The following is a 15807-nucleotide window of genomic DNA, read 5'->3' on the forward strand; positions in this document are numbered from 1 at the left end:
AAAATGAGTTACAAAAAGGCAAACTGCATCTGTCGTTACTCTATAGTGCCCACACTCATGATTAAAAAACCATAAGAAGTTTAGACTATTTTAAATTCAACGGCTGACATGTTTTATTGCTACTTCACTTTTTGGCAAATTCATTGTGCACGGGGACCCAATTCTACCTTTAACCCCTTCACTGCTGCGGCTATTCCGCCGCAGTGCTAAGGGGGGAGGGCGGCAGAGCGGCGGGCGCATGCTGGTGACGGAACCGCTCCGTCACCAGCGTCGGTTGCGCTGTGCTCATGACGGAGCGGTTCCGTCATGGCCCTGACCGCTCAATAGAACGCGCCGCGCAGGCGCGGCGGCAGGGCCATGACGGAACCGCTCCGTCATCAGCACAGTGCCACCGCAGCAGATGACGGAGCGGTTCCGTCATCAGCAGGGGAGGGGTTAAGATGCACCGGACCATGTGGCTACTAGGTGGGAGCCTGCCAGCATCCCACAGGCAGAAACACTGGGAAATGTTTACACCCAGTCGCCACCGGACTCAGCCTTTCCACATCTGAGCAAGAAGTTGCATGTTAAAAGGTGGAATGTGGTCCCAGTGCCTGATGAAGTTGGTATGGTTTTTAATCATGTGTGCGAGCACGACAAACAAAGACAGATGCAGTATGCCTTTTTGTAACTAATTTTTAACTCTTTAGTGTCTGTGAGGAAGAAGCTCACCTCCCTTTATGGTAATCCATAGGGAACACAGATGTTTATATGTGTTCCACACATAACTAGTAGTCTTTAGGATACACACACACACATATATTCTTCCACACAGGTTTTCGGTGTTGTTCCGTTCCCTTTTGTAGGAAAGTGTTGATGATGAGAGAGTGAGCATGTTGACGAGAACCAACCAATTGATCCCTGGTGGCTGCTTACGTGAGGCACTTCTTGAATATAATTCTTTTTACTTTTTGTACGTTTGTAAGATTCACCACGTTGCCTGGGATCTGCTTGAATTTTTTTTTAAAGAAAACACACATATGGGTTGGTTCATAAATACGTAATAGAACCTTCCCCGCCCAAAAGGAAAAAGGTGAGGCCCCATACAAATCTTGACTTGATGTCTTTTTGTATATTGTATTGATGTTGAGTGGAGCCTCTTAGGCTCCTCTTTGTTGAATAGGCAGAGTTTGGTACCAAAATCCACAAGTAGTCCAAAGTTGTCGCTTCTTCGGCTCTTCCTTGTCCTTCTTCTTCCTTAGTCATGTGACTCTGAGTTCCTGGTGTCAGGGACCCATCTAAATTTTGAACTTAGGGGCATTAAGAGTAGTGAAGGGCCAATAGGCTACTTACTCCTGGGGTGACCACATCTCTTATATGACCACTTACTGTGGGGAGTGGGCATAACCCTGTCCCAGAGTTCCTAATTCCAGCACAATCAAGATTGTGGAACTCTTCTTTCGTGGAGCACATCTGGCAGCCCACCTGGTAGTGCAATACGCCGTCTTGCATAGCTAATTTTCCACTTATCCTGGTGCCAAATGGGCCTCAGGGCAGAGGGTGGCATCTCCCAGGTCTTGGGGAAGCCAGGGTTGCATTTCAAAGGTGGCAGGGTTTTGAAGCTCCCTGCCTTGATATGCTAAATCAGTAGCCATCCTTTTGGAGAAGGTGCAAACACCTTCCTCCTGAGCAGGCATTGTTTCAGGCCTCAGAGAGTGTGGACTCTCACCTGCAGGGGGTCAGAAACATGTCAGCGGTGGCAGGCTGAACAATACCAGTTAGCTAGCATACTAAGAAGCTGGTAGGTGTTCAGGGAGCACCTCCAAGGTGCCCTCTGGATGCATGTTTTAATAAAACCACTACTGCCATAAGCATGGATTTATTAAGACAACGTGATTGATACCAAATTCCATAGGTTTCAGTAAAGCCATCATGTAGCTGCGGAACTCGTAATGACCAGTACCCAGTACATATTCTCGAGATGGCCTACCTGTTCACTTGTGTTATCTAGTAATTGAACTAGACAGCACAGGGGCATATCTGCTTGTGCTGGTTTGTCTTCACATGTAATATAATATAGCCTTAGGGCTATCGGGCCTGCTGTAGGATGACTTACATATATTGCATGTAGTGTGGGTGGGCAAGGCACACAAGGTGTGTGCCATATCGTCTTTTCACACTTCTTTGCACCATTTCACGCAGCCTGCAATGGAAGGCTGCATGAGTTTGGTGGTGGCTCTCACAGGGTAGAACAATGCACGCTTCAGCCCTTAGAGACCCTTTTTAGAACCCATGCCATAGGTACCAGAGGTACCATGTCCTAGGGACTTCCAGAGGTGCTAGAGGGTACCTTTGAACAGTTCTCTTGTTTTAGGGAAAGAAACTGGCACTGGGGACCTGGTTAGCAGGAACTCAGTGCACCTCAGTCAAAATTACATCAAATACCAGACAATAATTGCGGGTGACCATGCCAAAATGGGGCACTTTCCTACACTAACAAACTATAAAAGATCATGTATAAAAGTAATGGAATGCCATCTGGGCCTAAGGCCTTCTCTATTTTGAGCGTAGCAATGGTGGTAAAGACCTACTCTTGCATTATTGAGTCAACCGGGCCTTCCCCTCTCGAGGGGGAATACTCTCCTACCTAGGTTGCTCTATAGGTAGACTTCAGCATTGTGGTCTGATACTGTGTTTCATGAGTCCCAGAATGCATTTGCAATTTCTTTTTCGTCTATCAAAGGATCACCCCACCCCCTCAATGCAAACCTTCTTACTACTTATTTGGTTTTCAGTTGTTAGCTAGAAGCCTACCAGCCTGATTTCCAAAGTCGTAGTCTTCTGCTTAATTCAGGGAATGATGCATTCAGCCCTACCCATATTTAGGGGTCACGCTTGCACTCAATGTGCTATTTTCCTCTACAACATTTTCAAGAAAGTGTTCTTGTGCATGACCACCAGCTCGCCTGAACGCAAAGTCTCATTTCCTTTTCAAAAGGTCATCACTGATATTAAATCACCCATTAGAACAGTTTCAGTGCATTCCTGATATTGGCAATTGAGATTTCCCCTGAATCCTTCTCTACTAGGTACTATTTAACCCTTTGTCTAAGTATGCTCAAACTATGGGGTCGAGTAGAAAGATCCCAGTCGTGGGGAGAATGGTGCTTTGATTCAGTGCATGATCAGGCAATGCGATGTGCACAAGAGTCTTCTACCTGGGGCATAAGAGTGGAATTGGCCCAACTGCACATATGTAGCAGCTGCACAGGGTAGAAGATCTAGTCTACCTCCACTCTATATGCGTCTCTCCTAGCATAAGTCAGGCCCAGTCTCTAAAGTGCTGGGACGCCGCCTTGTAGTGTCCAGCTCTTTGATGTGAGTGATCTTTGGTGCCTTCAATCAATATGTAAAGATCTCCACCCAAAATAAACTGCCACTCAGAATATGGGAAAATGTCAGAGAAAGAGGATTTAAGAAAGCTTTCTTGGTGTGTGTTGTTATTGTGTGCATGTTGGGGCACAGCTCTATAATTAAGCTCAGAACACTTCCTGCCTTGTTTGATTATAAAATCTTGACTGTGCCCCAGAAGTTAGGGCCACACAGTATGGCCTACATGCCTGTTTCCCAGGCCAGATGAAAAGAACTGCAGAGGGAATAATTTCGAGTGGAATCTGGAGCTGTCTTTTTTTTTTTAACAGTGAAATTAATGTGGGAGGCAAATGCCTACCCCCTCTTTGTTGAAGGAGGTTAGGGACTGCGAGTCATTTTGCTGGTGCATTATGCACCTTGACATTTAGGATCGCTATTTTTTAAAATGTCAATCAATCAGGGGGTCCATATACTTAGAGGGTCCATTAATTGGCATCACATCTGACACTTGGACCATGGCAGTTGTGCACTCTGCACTTCATATCGTGCCCCAAATGAGAGCATTAACCTAGTCACCATGCCCTACCTTGAAACTAAATGACCTACCCCCAATGATCCCCCCAAACTCCCTCTTCCCTAATCCGAACAGACTTGCTCCACCCCACTCCAGACCAGTGTTGGTCATCTCAATTTCCTTTGTGTAACATCTGCCCTCCTTGAAATTAGACCGTCCTCACCTGGGAGGGAATGCGCAAGTTTGTTAATGGATTTCCAAGGGACAAGTCAACCTAGGGTTGCTACTCTACTTTCTCTGGCTACGCTTTATTGTCTGCCTAATTTCTGAACTTGTAGCACTGCCTCGAATATGGCCGTCTCAATCTCCCTGGGGGAGGATGTTTTCTTACATCTACTTCAAACAATCCTCCACTAGCCCAGTGGGGCTTCCTTAGCCTCATAACATAACCCATGTTCGCAATCTTGGTCTAACTCCCTGGCAATTCCCAGGATAGTGTGGGCGTCTTCGAGTATCCTGACGAAACACTTTTGTTGATAAGAGATGAAGATCGTCCTGAAAGGGTGCACCCACTGCTCTGGTACGTACCATCTGGTATGTACCACCGTCAAAGGAGGCCAGTTCTTTGTCAGTGTAAAGCTTGTGGCTTTATATAGCACTGAATTGCACATAGACGTTTCAATGAGTCCTCCTTGAGGCATTAATCCAGGATTGTGCCTTCTCCATAGGAGGGAGGCCATGACAGCACTGGCACATTCATGTCAGTGTTTGTCACCTACTCTACCAAAGTGACCGTAGGTGTGGCTTGGGCATATAAGTCAAATGAACAGCAATAACGCCTTACAAAGCCAGTAAAACTGCATTAGCATATACAACAGAATGTCAGGAGAGGACAGTGGAGTCATCCTGTGCAGCATGCAGCCAGTTAAAAACTACAGGGGCTTTCGCTGGCATGATTTTAAACATGACTACATGGGAAGGAACTGGAATGTTAGAATGGTAATGATGCAGGCACTTTCATATACTAATATCAGTCTTATCTTTAGAGCCTATAAATAAGTGACACTCAAAGTGCGGCCCAGGGTCCGCATGCAGCCCTACTGAACTTTACAAGCGTCACCGTCCTCAGGAGCAACACTGGGCTGCTTTTTTACTTGACTCAACCCTAACATCAAGGCTATAACAAGTAAACTGGCATGCATTTATTTAAAGGGGTTATATACAATACAGGGGTTGAGGCAAAGAGAATGCACCTACTTTCAACTGTGGCTTGTAAATAAGAATGATGGTGCTTGTGATTCCAAGGAACACACCCCTGTTTGTTCCTTCAAGGGCAAAGCCCACAAATTACAATCAATAATAAGAAATCAACACCCATCCAAAAAGTATTTTCTTTGTAGTTTCAAATATCCACAATACATATAAAAGTGCACGATCTTGTAAAAGAAGTCCGGATTCTTGCAAGATTGTCTTATTCAAGTTCTTTATTGTGATATTTCAACACAGAAAAAATCCAAGGACACAAATGGATTTTCTTCTTAGCCAGCCAACGCGTTTCGTCTCTGACAATGAGACTTCTTCAGGGCTTAAACGTTAATTGGTAATCATAAAACAGTACATCATGGTAGATTTCCTCAAAAACAGCGTGTTGTGATAATTTCTCTTTATCCTGATGAGATCTGTTCAAAGGGATAGAACCCGTACACAATCAGGAATCCCTGTCTATTGGAAAGTTGTGTTTCTAACACTGTTCTTGTTGTGCTTAGTCTTGATTATCTAAGAAAGGTATGGTAACCAGCAGATGTTCCACATCAACGGTAGGACAGCAACTGTTGGGTGGTGTGGGTTTCTATTATACATGAACAACATTCTAGTTTATTAAATCGCACACATGAGAAGGTTATGTACATCGCAAATTCTGATGTCATGTGTTTTGGATGTCTTCTTATATGTGATAATGAAGAAAAAGTAAAAGAAAACAACTGCATAGGATCACACAATTTGGTTAAGTCGGGAAGCTGTGCAATTAAGCCACTAGATTTATATGCTTCACTTACCCTACACCCAACTTTACCACCAATCCCCTTCCACAACTGCCACCTTGGCTGGCATCAATACAGCCCTCGGTCACATCACTGACCAACTTCTTTGGTCCCTGGGAAAATCTTTGCGAGTACCTATACTATAAATGATTATTTATTTTCCCTTAACCTCCCTATGCCCTTTTGGCCTGTTATCCAGGCATATAAGTCAAGTGAGGGTCAAGTAATAGATTGATTCTAAGGTCAACAAAGCCATGTTGTTAAATGCTACTTTAAGTTTAACTGCTGCTTGTTTTAAACATAGTAGCAATAATAACCACCACCTACAGCCTTTAAATTATTTGTAATACCAAAACACTGGTTTTGCCAAAAATAATGCATATACAATGTGTAAGTCATTCCAATTTGAAAGAGGTCTCATGAGTAAACATCATTAGTAGTGCAAATTAAGTACCTTGTATTGTGTCCTTATGAAATGCATAAGTGTAAATTTTGTCGTCGTCACAGGCACAGAAAACACCTTTATCCGTTGGAAAGTTTTCCCACAAAATACCTTTTATAGATGGTGATAAATTTGGAATCTCATACACACTGTCATTGACCTACGAGACATAAAAATTAGTGCAGCAACTTTAAATGCAAATACATATTTGAGAAAACTGCAGTGACAATTGATATGTGCCTCTGTAACTCAATTGTACAAGGGAATTCAATTTCTCACTCACTGAAATCTCCAAAGCTCTTCCTAGCACTGCATCTCAGTGACCAGAGATTTCTTTTATAACAAAATACATCAACATTTCTAAGAAAAGAACACTGACTCATACATAAGCTAACGTTTCAGAAACAGTGGATGACATCTCAAATGTAGAATAGCTGGATGGCAGACAACTATACATGCTGTAAAGAGGGTTCTTTTAACCTAAATTAAAATGAGAACCTGAAGAGTGTGTTGAACATAACCAAGTCGTAGTTAAGTGCTGGATGCAGTATTTTTGGCTCCGCCGAGGAGAAGAGGAGGCAACACTCCTTTCCCATTGCCACAGTTTCTGACCAGGACAACCAACTACAAGCTACTGAAAGGGGCGAAACAAAAAATCCTAAAAGCAAATATGAACAACAGAAATTTTTGGAAGTGGGATATGGGACTACGAAAACCAAGATAATGAGCATGGCAAATTCAAAGTATCAAGTTAATTGGCCATTAGCTTTTTATTTTGCTAAAAACGGAATACTAGTCAGAACCAGAACAACAAATGTGACATCATACCTAAGTGTCATCATTTTGGACATGATCCAGGTGAACAGTATATCATAGCCAACAAGAATCACTTGTCCCCACTCAAAGCCTAATCTACAATGCCGGTCTTAATCCTAATTCAGTTCATGGTTCTGTCCTCTAATGCATTCCCTACTCACCCTCTTCCTTATGCCTGCCCTCAGCTGGGAGTTAAAGCACATTTCAATTGCCTGCAGTAGAGCAGAAAAATCCATACACCCTGCTCCTCGCAACCAGCAAATTGGTCCTGGTCTACAGACTCATTGACACTAAAATGCCACACCATCCACTTTATCTTCCTTCTTTATTCAACCCTGCTGAGACATGGCTTCATTTTGTATACAGACTTCCCACCATCTTTATTTTCATTTTTGTAGTTCATCTAGAACTGTAGTCTCTGTGTTGTAGTCTGTGCTTTATTGCTGCAAGAGCATGCAGAATAATGGACTTTTAACTGAGAAATACTGTGGACAAGAAACAGTAAACCGGCAATAGACACAACTTGTCTACTTGTACTATTTAAAAAATGGCCACTGTAGTTAACATGTTAAGAATGTTGTTCTGAATAACGAATACAGAAAACGGTTTCAAAACAACAATGCCACCACTGGTTTCAGATGCTAGTCAATTTACCATGCCCAAGGAAGAAACAGGGAGCTACCAGATCCCTCCTCCATCCATCTCAAGTTGAGAAACACAGGGTACAGGCAAACAAACAAGGGTTTCAATTCCATGATCTTGGACACACTTCATAAATCCCTGCTCTTTTATCTTTTGAGAGAATTAAATGGAGAGAGTTTCAACTGATATGCCAAAATAATGTAAATTTTTCCTGAATAGAACTAAAGAACCATTTGGATAGACATATTTACAGCCAGGAAATGAAATGAGTGCAAAAAAACATTGAATGAGCTAATCGGAAATTACACTTTGATAATTCAACTGACACATTAGGAAAATGCTAGTAAGATTTGGGTTTAATGGGTGGATAGTTGGAAGGGAAACAAGTGGACTAGGCATGAGTTTCTTAAAGGGTCCAACATGTCAGGCTGGTGCGGGGTGGGGAAGTTCACAACATGTGAAGCTTTGTACAAGAATCTATCCCTTATGAGGTGTCTCGAATTGAAATGTTAGATATAGATCATCCTATTTCATCTGCAGGGCTTCTTGGCAAATACTTGCACTGGCTGGAAAGAGATCAGTGGAAGTCCAACCTGCCCAAGAGGGTAGTGGGCCAATAGATATGGCTGTATATCTACATAGAGGTTAAAATCTTTGCCATCATTTATGAGTTCATCATGCCTGCAGGCTCCTCTAACAACATCATCCTCATAAGACCTTTTCAAATGCTCTCAGAGTTCTTCCGTAACAAGATCACATCCACAAGCAGCAACATTGACCCTCAACTAGACTCAGTCGCCCTCACTACTTATCTACCCATCTTGCCCGCAGAACTGACCCTAACCACATGATTAACCGTCTCCACGAATGTGATCGTTACTACCATGAAGTCCATCTACTCCTGGGTCACATCTCACCCCTGGCCTGACCACGCCTTCACCAAAGCACTCAGAGCCATCAGTTAAGCTCTTCTCGGAAACATGCCACAATCACCACTCTGCTCAAGAAACCTTCTGCGGACCCAGCCTCTATCACCAGCTACAGACAGATCTCTCTCCTGTATCCAGCAAAGCTCCTTAGGAAGCTAATCAACAGATGCCTCACCGGTCACATCATCAACCACCAGCTCCTCGAGACCAAGCTGTCCAGCTTCAGGTGCAACCATAGTACAGAAATAGTACTCATTGCTCCCACAGACGGAATTCACATGATCATGGACAGAGTAGACACAGCAGCTCTCATCCTGTAGATCTCTCTGCAATCTTGAAAAAGATCTTACAGCCCATCCCCATTGGACACCAGTTTGGCATCCAAGGACCTGCTCTCTGGCAGCTCTTTTAAAAAAATCTTTTTACTTTATTTATTGAATTTTCCAAAAAAGAGACATCAAGTCTATTGCAATAGCCATAAGGGAGACAACGCTTAAATAATCAGTAATTCATTTCAGTGACATATCTGGATATAAAAAAATAGCTGGCCATGCACATAATAAAGTGTTACAGGGCAATACGCACCACCGCTGGAATACAAGAGATAGGTAAGCAAAACAGGGCATCATACAGTTACTGTTACATTCTGTACCAAAAAATAACAAAAGAATAAAGAAAAAAGCTCAGGGATTGTTACAACACAGTGGATCACTACGATGGTCAGGCAAGAGAAGTCTGACCAGTAGATGATGTGGATGTAGAAGCTGGTGTAGGCAGCTGTCAAGGTGTAGCGGCATCTGCAGTGGGGTGTTCAAGTAAATATGTCTGCAATGGGCCACAAATATCCAGAAGGCGAGAGGAGCAGGGAAGAAGTTCTGCATAAGTGCTAAGTTGAGTTTTCCATAATATTAAATCTAATAACCAGTCCTTAAATTTAGGAGCTCGCCCCCTACCCCAACGACAGGCTACGCGCCGCCTAGCAATTGAAATGAATGAAATTAGATTTCTTAAGCGCATGGCTGCCCATGAGCGTCCCAGCGCTGATACACACAGCTAGCTTCCCAGATCCTCAGATAGCGGACTCATATTCCTCTTGGAAACAGGAATGTCTTTAAAGATTTCCGGAACCTCTGGAGACAGGGTTCAAGACGGAGAGCAGCAGGAAGATCATTCCAGATCTTGGCTACGTTCACAGAGAACCTCCTGCCTCCTGAGCGAGCTCTCTTTACTCTTGGGATAATCAGTAGATTGCTCCCGTCAGAACGGAGGGGACGAGAGGACTTGTAGGGGCAAATAAGGTCCCTAAGAATTGGGGGGCCCCTTCCCTGGAGAGATTTAAAGGCGATGGTAAGGGCCTTAAATTTAACTCTCTCCCGAATGGGGAGCCAATGGAGAGCTCTAAGAGCAGGCTTGGCCGAAGTTCTTTTTACAGTGCCTGTCAAAACCCTGGCCGCCGCATTTTGTACCCGCTGAAGGGTGTTGATAGCTGATTCAGGGGCACCAAGCAGCAAGGCATTACTGTAGTCCAGCCTTGACAGTATTAGCCCCTGAATCAGGAGTTTCCTTGAACTAAAAGGGAGAAGAGGCAACACCTTTCGGACCGAGCGTAACAAACCGTAGCAGATCCCTGCCACTTTCTTCGTATGTACTCTGAACGTCAGGTCGGGCTCGAACCATACTCCCAAGCTCTTAATCTCATTCTTGGGTAGGGGCGCCTCACCCAGACAGGGGGGCCACATGGTTTTGGGAAGGTATGTGGAAAGGTTACCCGCCATCATAAGTTCCGTTTTGGACCCATTGAGTTTTAGCCGAGATTCTGTCATCCAAGCCATGATACCAGTCAGACAGCACCCAAGTCTTTCTGCCGCATTATCATGATGGGATAGCGAAACGACAAGCTGGGTGTCGTCCGCGTAAGTCACTATTTTCACCCCAAAGGGTGAAACCACATCCTCCAGTGGGGCCATGTAGATATTAAAAAGCGTAGGGCTCAACGAGGAGCCCTGCGGGACTCCACACTGGAGGGGGATCGACTCAGAAAGGTTGGTGCCATCGCAGACCTGGTAGGACCGATCGTTCAGAAAGGAAGTAATCCAGCTGAGGGCCTAGCCAGATATTCCCATCCTAGTAAGGCGCTGAGTGAGGATACCGTGATTGACGGTATCAAAAGCCGCGCTGAGGTCTAGGAGGACCACAGCTGCGGAGCCTCCAGCGTCAAGAATGCATCTAGCTTCCTCCACTACTGCAATCAGGGCAGAGTCAGTAAACTGCCCAGGGCGAAAGCCCTTTTGTGAGTGCTTGAGCAGGTTGTGATCTTCTAGGAATGTGGACAGCTGGCGATTGACAACCTTTTCTGCAATTTTGCCCAGGCCAGGCAACAAAGAAATTGGGCGAAAGTTCGCCAGGTCGTCAGGATCAAGTCCCGGCTTTTTAGGGAGAGCCTTAACCATCGCCTTCTTCCAGCTAGGGGGAACTTCCCCAGCGCCGAAGGAGGCGTTCAGGAGATCCGGCCCGCGAGGAGATGGTCTGAGCAATCCTCTTAAGAATATGAATGGGCATAGGGTCAGAGGGGGAGCCACTTTTAAGATTAGCTAATTCTTTGCGGAAGTCTTCCTCAGTTATGGGAGTGATAACTTCCCACAAAGGGCTCACACCACTCACGCCCTGCGTGGGGGACTCAGAGGAAGGAATACTAAGAGGAATACTTTGTAGAATTTTCCTGACCTTGTTATCAAAGAAGTGTGCAAGCTCGTTGCATCGAGCTCTGCTCGTAACTGTGGCAGTGAAGGAGATGGGGTGTTCAGGAGTTCCTTAACTATAATAAATGTTTCTCTTGAGAAGCTGGAAGCAGTCCTGATTCTCTCTTCATAAAAGGTCGCTTTCGTGAGGTTACAGGCTAGCTTATATGCCCTCATGGCTTCCTGGTAGGGCACTTTACTATTAGTAGACCAGTCTTTCCGCCAAGCGCGTTCCAGACGTTTACAAACTTTTCTAAGGTCGCGCAGTTCAGTTGTGTACCAAGGGTTTTTAAACCCATTACTTTTCTTGGTACTACACTTCGTAGGAAGCACCGAATCCAGTGCTTTTAGTAACCAATTATGGAAACTGCAATCTGCTTCAAGGGGGTTCAAGATCGGGGCTGGAATAGATTGTTCAAGGGCAGTGATTAGATCGTCAAAGGACAGTTTAGGCCAAGGTCTATGAGAAGATCGACTAGAGCCTTTACATTCAGATCTAGAATCCGTCATAATTGTCAGATTAAAGGGAATAAGAAAGTGGTCTGACCAGGGGAGGGGACATGGCGGTGAGGCCTTCAGGAATGAGACATTGGAAAATATAGGGTCCAATAGATGACCCTTCAAATGCGTGGGTTCATTATTATGCAGGATCAGATTACATGCTTCAAGGTCAGCCAGCAAATCAGCGGCCACCTTGTCTCCCCGGTCATCCAAGTGGAAATTCAAATCTCCTAAAAGAAGGAAGTTGGGGGCTGAGGCTGCCAGTGTAAGTGCGGTCTCCAGCAGGGAACTAATGAACTGCTTGACCCCACCTGGAGGTCGATAGATCAGCAACCCTGACAACGAATAATTAGGGGAGAGTTGGATGGAAAACCTAATGCTCTCTGCATCAGAGATCTTGCCATTTTCTATCCTGCAGGCTAGTGTCTCCTTATGAATAATAGCTAGTCCTCCACCTATGCCACGAGGCCTATGCAGGCACTGTATCGCGTAGCCCGTAGGCATAGATTTAACTATATCGAACTCAGAGCTGTCAGAGAGCCATGTCTCTGTAAGAAACAGCACATCAATTTTATGGTCCTGGATCATTAGGTTGACTTCATCCGAGTGCTTGACCAGAGATCGGGAGTTCCATAGGGCAAAGGACAGGGAAGAGGACGTGAGCTCTCCCTTTTTGGCACCATTACCGGACTTGGGGCAGTGAGCACACCGACTATAAGGTGCTTCCGGTCTAACTGTATACCAGCAGTGGTGATTGGTAACAGGACGGAATGACAACAACTCGTCCCTAGAATAAGATGAGGGAATCAATGTACCTGTGGTAAGAAGGGTACAATCGGGCAGAGGTTTAGGCCCTAGGTCCGTACTGGCCCGGACGGGCCCAGACGGGCTTGCCTCCGGCGCGCCATCGGCGCGCCCGCTGCGCCCGCCCGCTGCGCGGACGGGAGTTGGCTGCCATAAATGAAGTGCCGGTTCCGAGAATCGCCCGAGCACTAGAGCGCTGAGCCTCGAACTACCCCCAAGATGGCGCCTGAAAAGCTTGCGCCCGGGAGTACAGCGTGATTCGACCGGGGCCCTAAATCGGCCCTTCGAAAGCAAGTCGACCCTAAAATCTAATATGAGGCTGTCCTGGAATTAAAGCGGTGCAAGAGTAAGGCAACAATTTTACTACTAAATTCACACAAATTCACGCAATTTTAAACAATAAAATGATCAGTGTAAAACCAGTATTTTTAAAATTAGGCGTGTAAAATGAATCCTGCCTCCGAGGGAGTGCCAGGGAGCTAAGAGTGTCAACCGGAGGTTAGGCAACAGAAAGGATTTATAGTGCCGGTTCCGAGAATCGCCTGAGCACTAGAGCGCTGAGCCTCGAACTACCCCCAAGATGGCGCCTGAAAAGCTTGCGCCCGGGAGTACAGCGTGATTCGACCGGGGCCCTAAATCGGCCCTTCGAAAGCAAGTCGACCCTAAAATCTAATATGAGGCTGTCCTGGAATTAAAGCGGTGCAAGAGTAAGGCAACAATTTTACTACTAAATTCACACAAATTCACGCAATTTTAAACAATAAAATGATCAGTGTAAAACCAGTATTTTTAAAATTAGGCGTGTAAAATGAATCCTGCCTCTGAGGGAGTGCCAGGGAGCTAAGAGTGTCAACCGGAGGTTAGGCAACAGAAAGGATTTATAGTGCCGGTTCCGAGAATCGCCCGAGCACTAGAGCGCTGAGCCTCGAACTACCCCCAAGATGGCGCCTGAAAAGCTTGCGCCCGGGAGTACAGCGTGATTCGACCGGGCCCTAAATCGGCCCTTCGAAAGCAAGTCGACCCTAAAATCTAATATGAGGCTGTCCTGGAATTAAAGCGGTGCAAGAGTAAGGCAACAATTTTACTACTAAATTCACACAAATTCACGCAATTTTAAACAATAAAATGATCAGTGTAAAACCAGTATTTTTAAAATTAGGCGTGTAAAATGAATCCTGCCTCCGAGGGAGTGCCAGGGAGCTAAGAGTGTCAACCGGAGGTTAGGCAACAGAAAGGATTTATAGTGCCGGTTCCGAGAATCGCCCGAGCACTAGAGCGCTGAGCCTCGAACTACCCCCAAGATGGCGCCTGAAAAGCTTGCGCCCGGGAGTACAGCGTGATTCGACCGGGGCCCTAAATCGGCCCTTCGAAAGCAAGTCGACCCTAAAATCTAATATGAGGCTGTCCTGGAATTAAAGCGGTGCAAGAGTAAGGCAACAATTTTACTACTAAATTCACACAAATTCACGCAATTTTAAACAATAAAATGATCAGTGTAAAACCAGTATTTTTAAAATTAGGCGTGTAAAATGAATCCTGCCTCCGAGGGAGTGCCAGGGAGCTAAGAGTGTCAACCGGAGGTTAGGCAACAGAAAGCAGATGTTTAGCAGGGGGTTGCTCGGTATAACCTAGGAGTGCCAACATTGGAGATCTCAGAGAAGTAGAGAGACCATGGAGTCAAGGGCCGCAAGGACATCGTCCCAAATAATGCGGACATCAGGGCAGTCCAGAAGCAAAGGCTTCGTTCACGCGCAATGTTTTTGAAGAGTCCATCCTGCAACAACGTTAGGTCAGGATGATATGTGAGCGGAAGGAGAGGGGAATATAAACTTGATGCATGCATGTGACCTAATATGCGGGACCAGGCCGAAATCGTACAGTCCACAGAGGTTGGGTTGCTGCCGCAGGGCAATGCAGAGGCTAGGATGACTCCGTCCAGTGGGATGGGATCTGCGAGCCAATGTTCTGTGGAGACATGGGCAGTATAACGGGGTGAATGGAACCAAAAGTGAGCGAAATTAGCTTGCGCACAAAGGTAATAAAGTTCGAAATTGGGAATATCGAAACCACCGTGAGAATAAGGCCGCATCATCACATTCCATTGTAAACGTGGTGGTTTTCCTTCCCATAAAAGGCAAATCAACTCCGACCAGAGCGTAGCAAAGAAGAGACGACCAGGGTCGTACGGAATGTTTAAAAAAAGGTATAGAAATTTAGGCAGGATCACCATCTTTATAAGGGAGATACGACCAGCCATGGTCAGGGGAAGGCAATCCACCGGGTGATGCAGTTTGTGACATGTTCCATTGTACAACCGTAGTTGATGCGCATCAATTCGTCCCGTTCCGATGTCACACGGATCCCTAGATACTTATCATCATCTGTGCACCATACAAGCGGGTAATCAGTTGCAAAGGACACAACCGAGTTGGTCAAGGGGAATATCTGCGATTTGGACCAATTTATATGTATCCTGTATAAGCCACCAAATCTGACGAACTCCCGCAGCAGAGTATTTAGATTTTGTTGGGTATCTTTAATATAAAGGGTCACATCATCCGCGTACAGGGAAATAAGTATCGGACGCAGGAGACAACGCAGACCCATGTGATTGTGATGTTGTCTAACCCTCGCTGCCAGGGGCTCCATAATCAGGGCGAACAACAGGGGAGAGAGCGGACACCCCTGTCGTGTGCCCCAGGACAAAGGGAAGGAGGGCAAAGTGTGTCCATTGATCAAAACTCTTGCAGTGGGTGAGGAGTACAAGAGCCTAATCCAAGTGAGGAAACCTACTGGAAGCCCCATACATTGTAAAACTGCGACTAGGTAGTCCCACTCCACTGAATCAAAAGCCTTTGAGGCATCAAGAAACACAGATATCAATTGCAATCTAGGATCTATGGTCTGCAAAATGGAGAAGAGGGTCCCGAGATTGTGGGACGTCGCCCTGCCCGGAATAAACCCAGCCTGATCAGGAAGGACTAGCTTCTCCATAAGTAGCCGGAGACGATTCGCCAATAATTTAGCC

At 45.5% G+C, this 15807-nt stretch overlaps 1 protein-coding gene across 1 annotated transcript in view; it reads right to left on the reverse strand.

Moving 5' to 3' along the window:
- Positions 1–15807, reverse strand: part of WDR19 (WD repeat domain 19) — a 637672-nt gene that overhangs the window by 445846 nt on the left and 176019 nt on the right. The window contains exon 16 of the mRNA XM_086963976.1: positions 6362–6509. Coding sequence (XP_086820102.1) covers positions 6362–6509 — 148 coding nt within the window. The remainder of the gene's footprint in view (positions 1–6361; positions 6510–15807) is intronic.

Source organism: Lissotriton vulgaris, chromosome 3_2 (genome assembly GCF_964263255.1).
Source record: "Lissotriton vulgaris chromosome 3_2, aLisVul1.2, whole genome shotgun sequence".
Taxonomy (NCBI): domain Eukaryota; kingdom Metazoa; phylum Chordata; class Amphibia; order Caudata; family Salamandridae; genus Lissotriton; species Lissotriton vulgaris.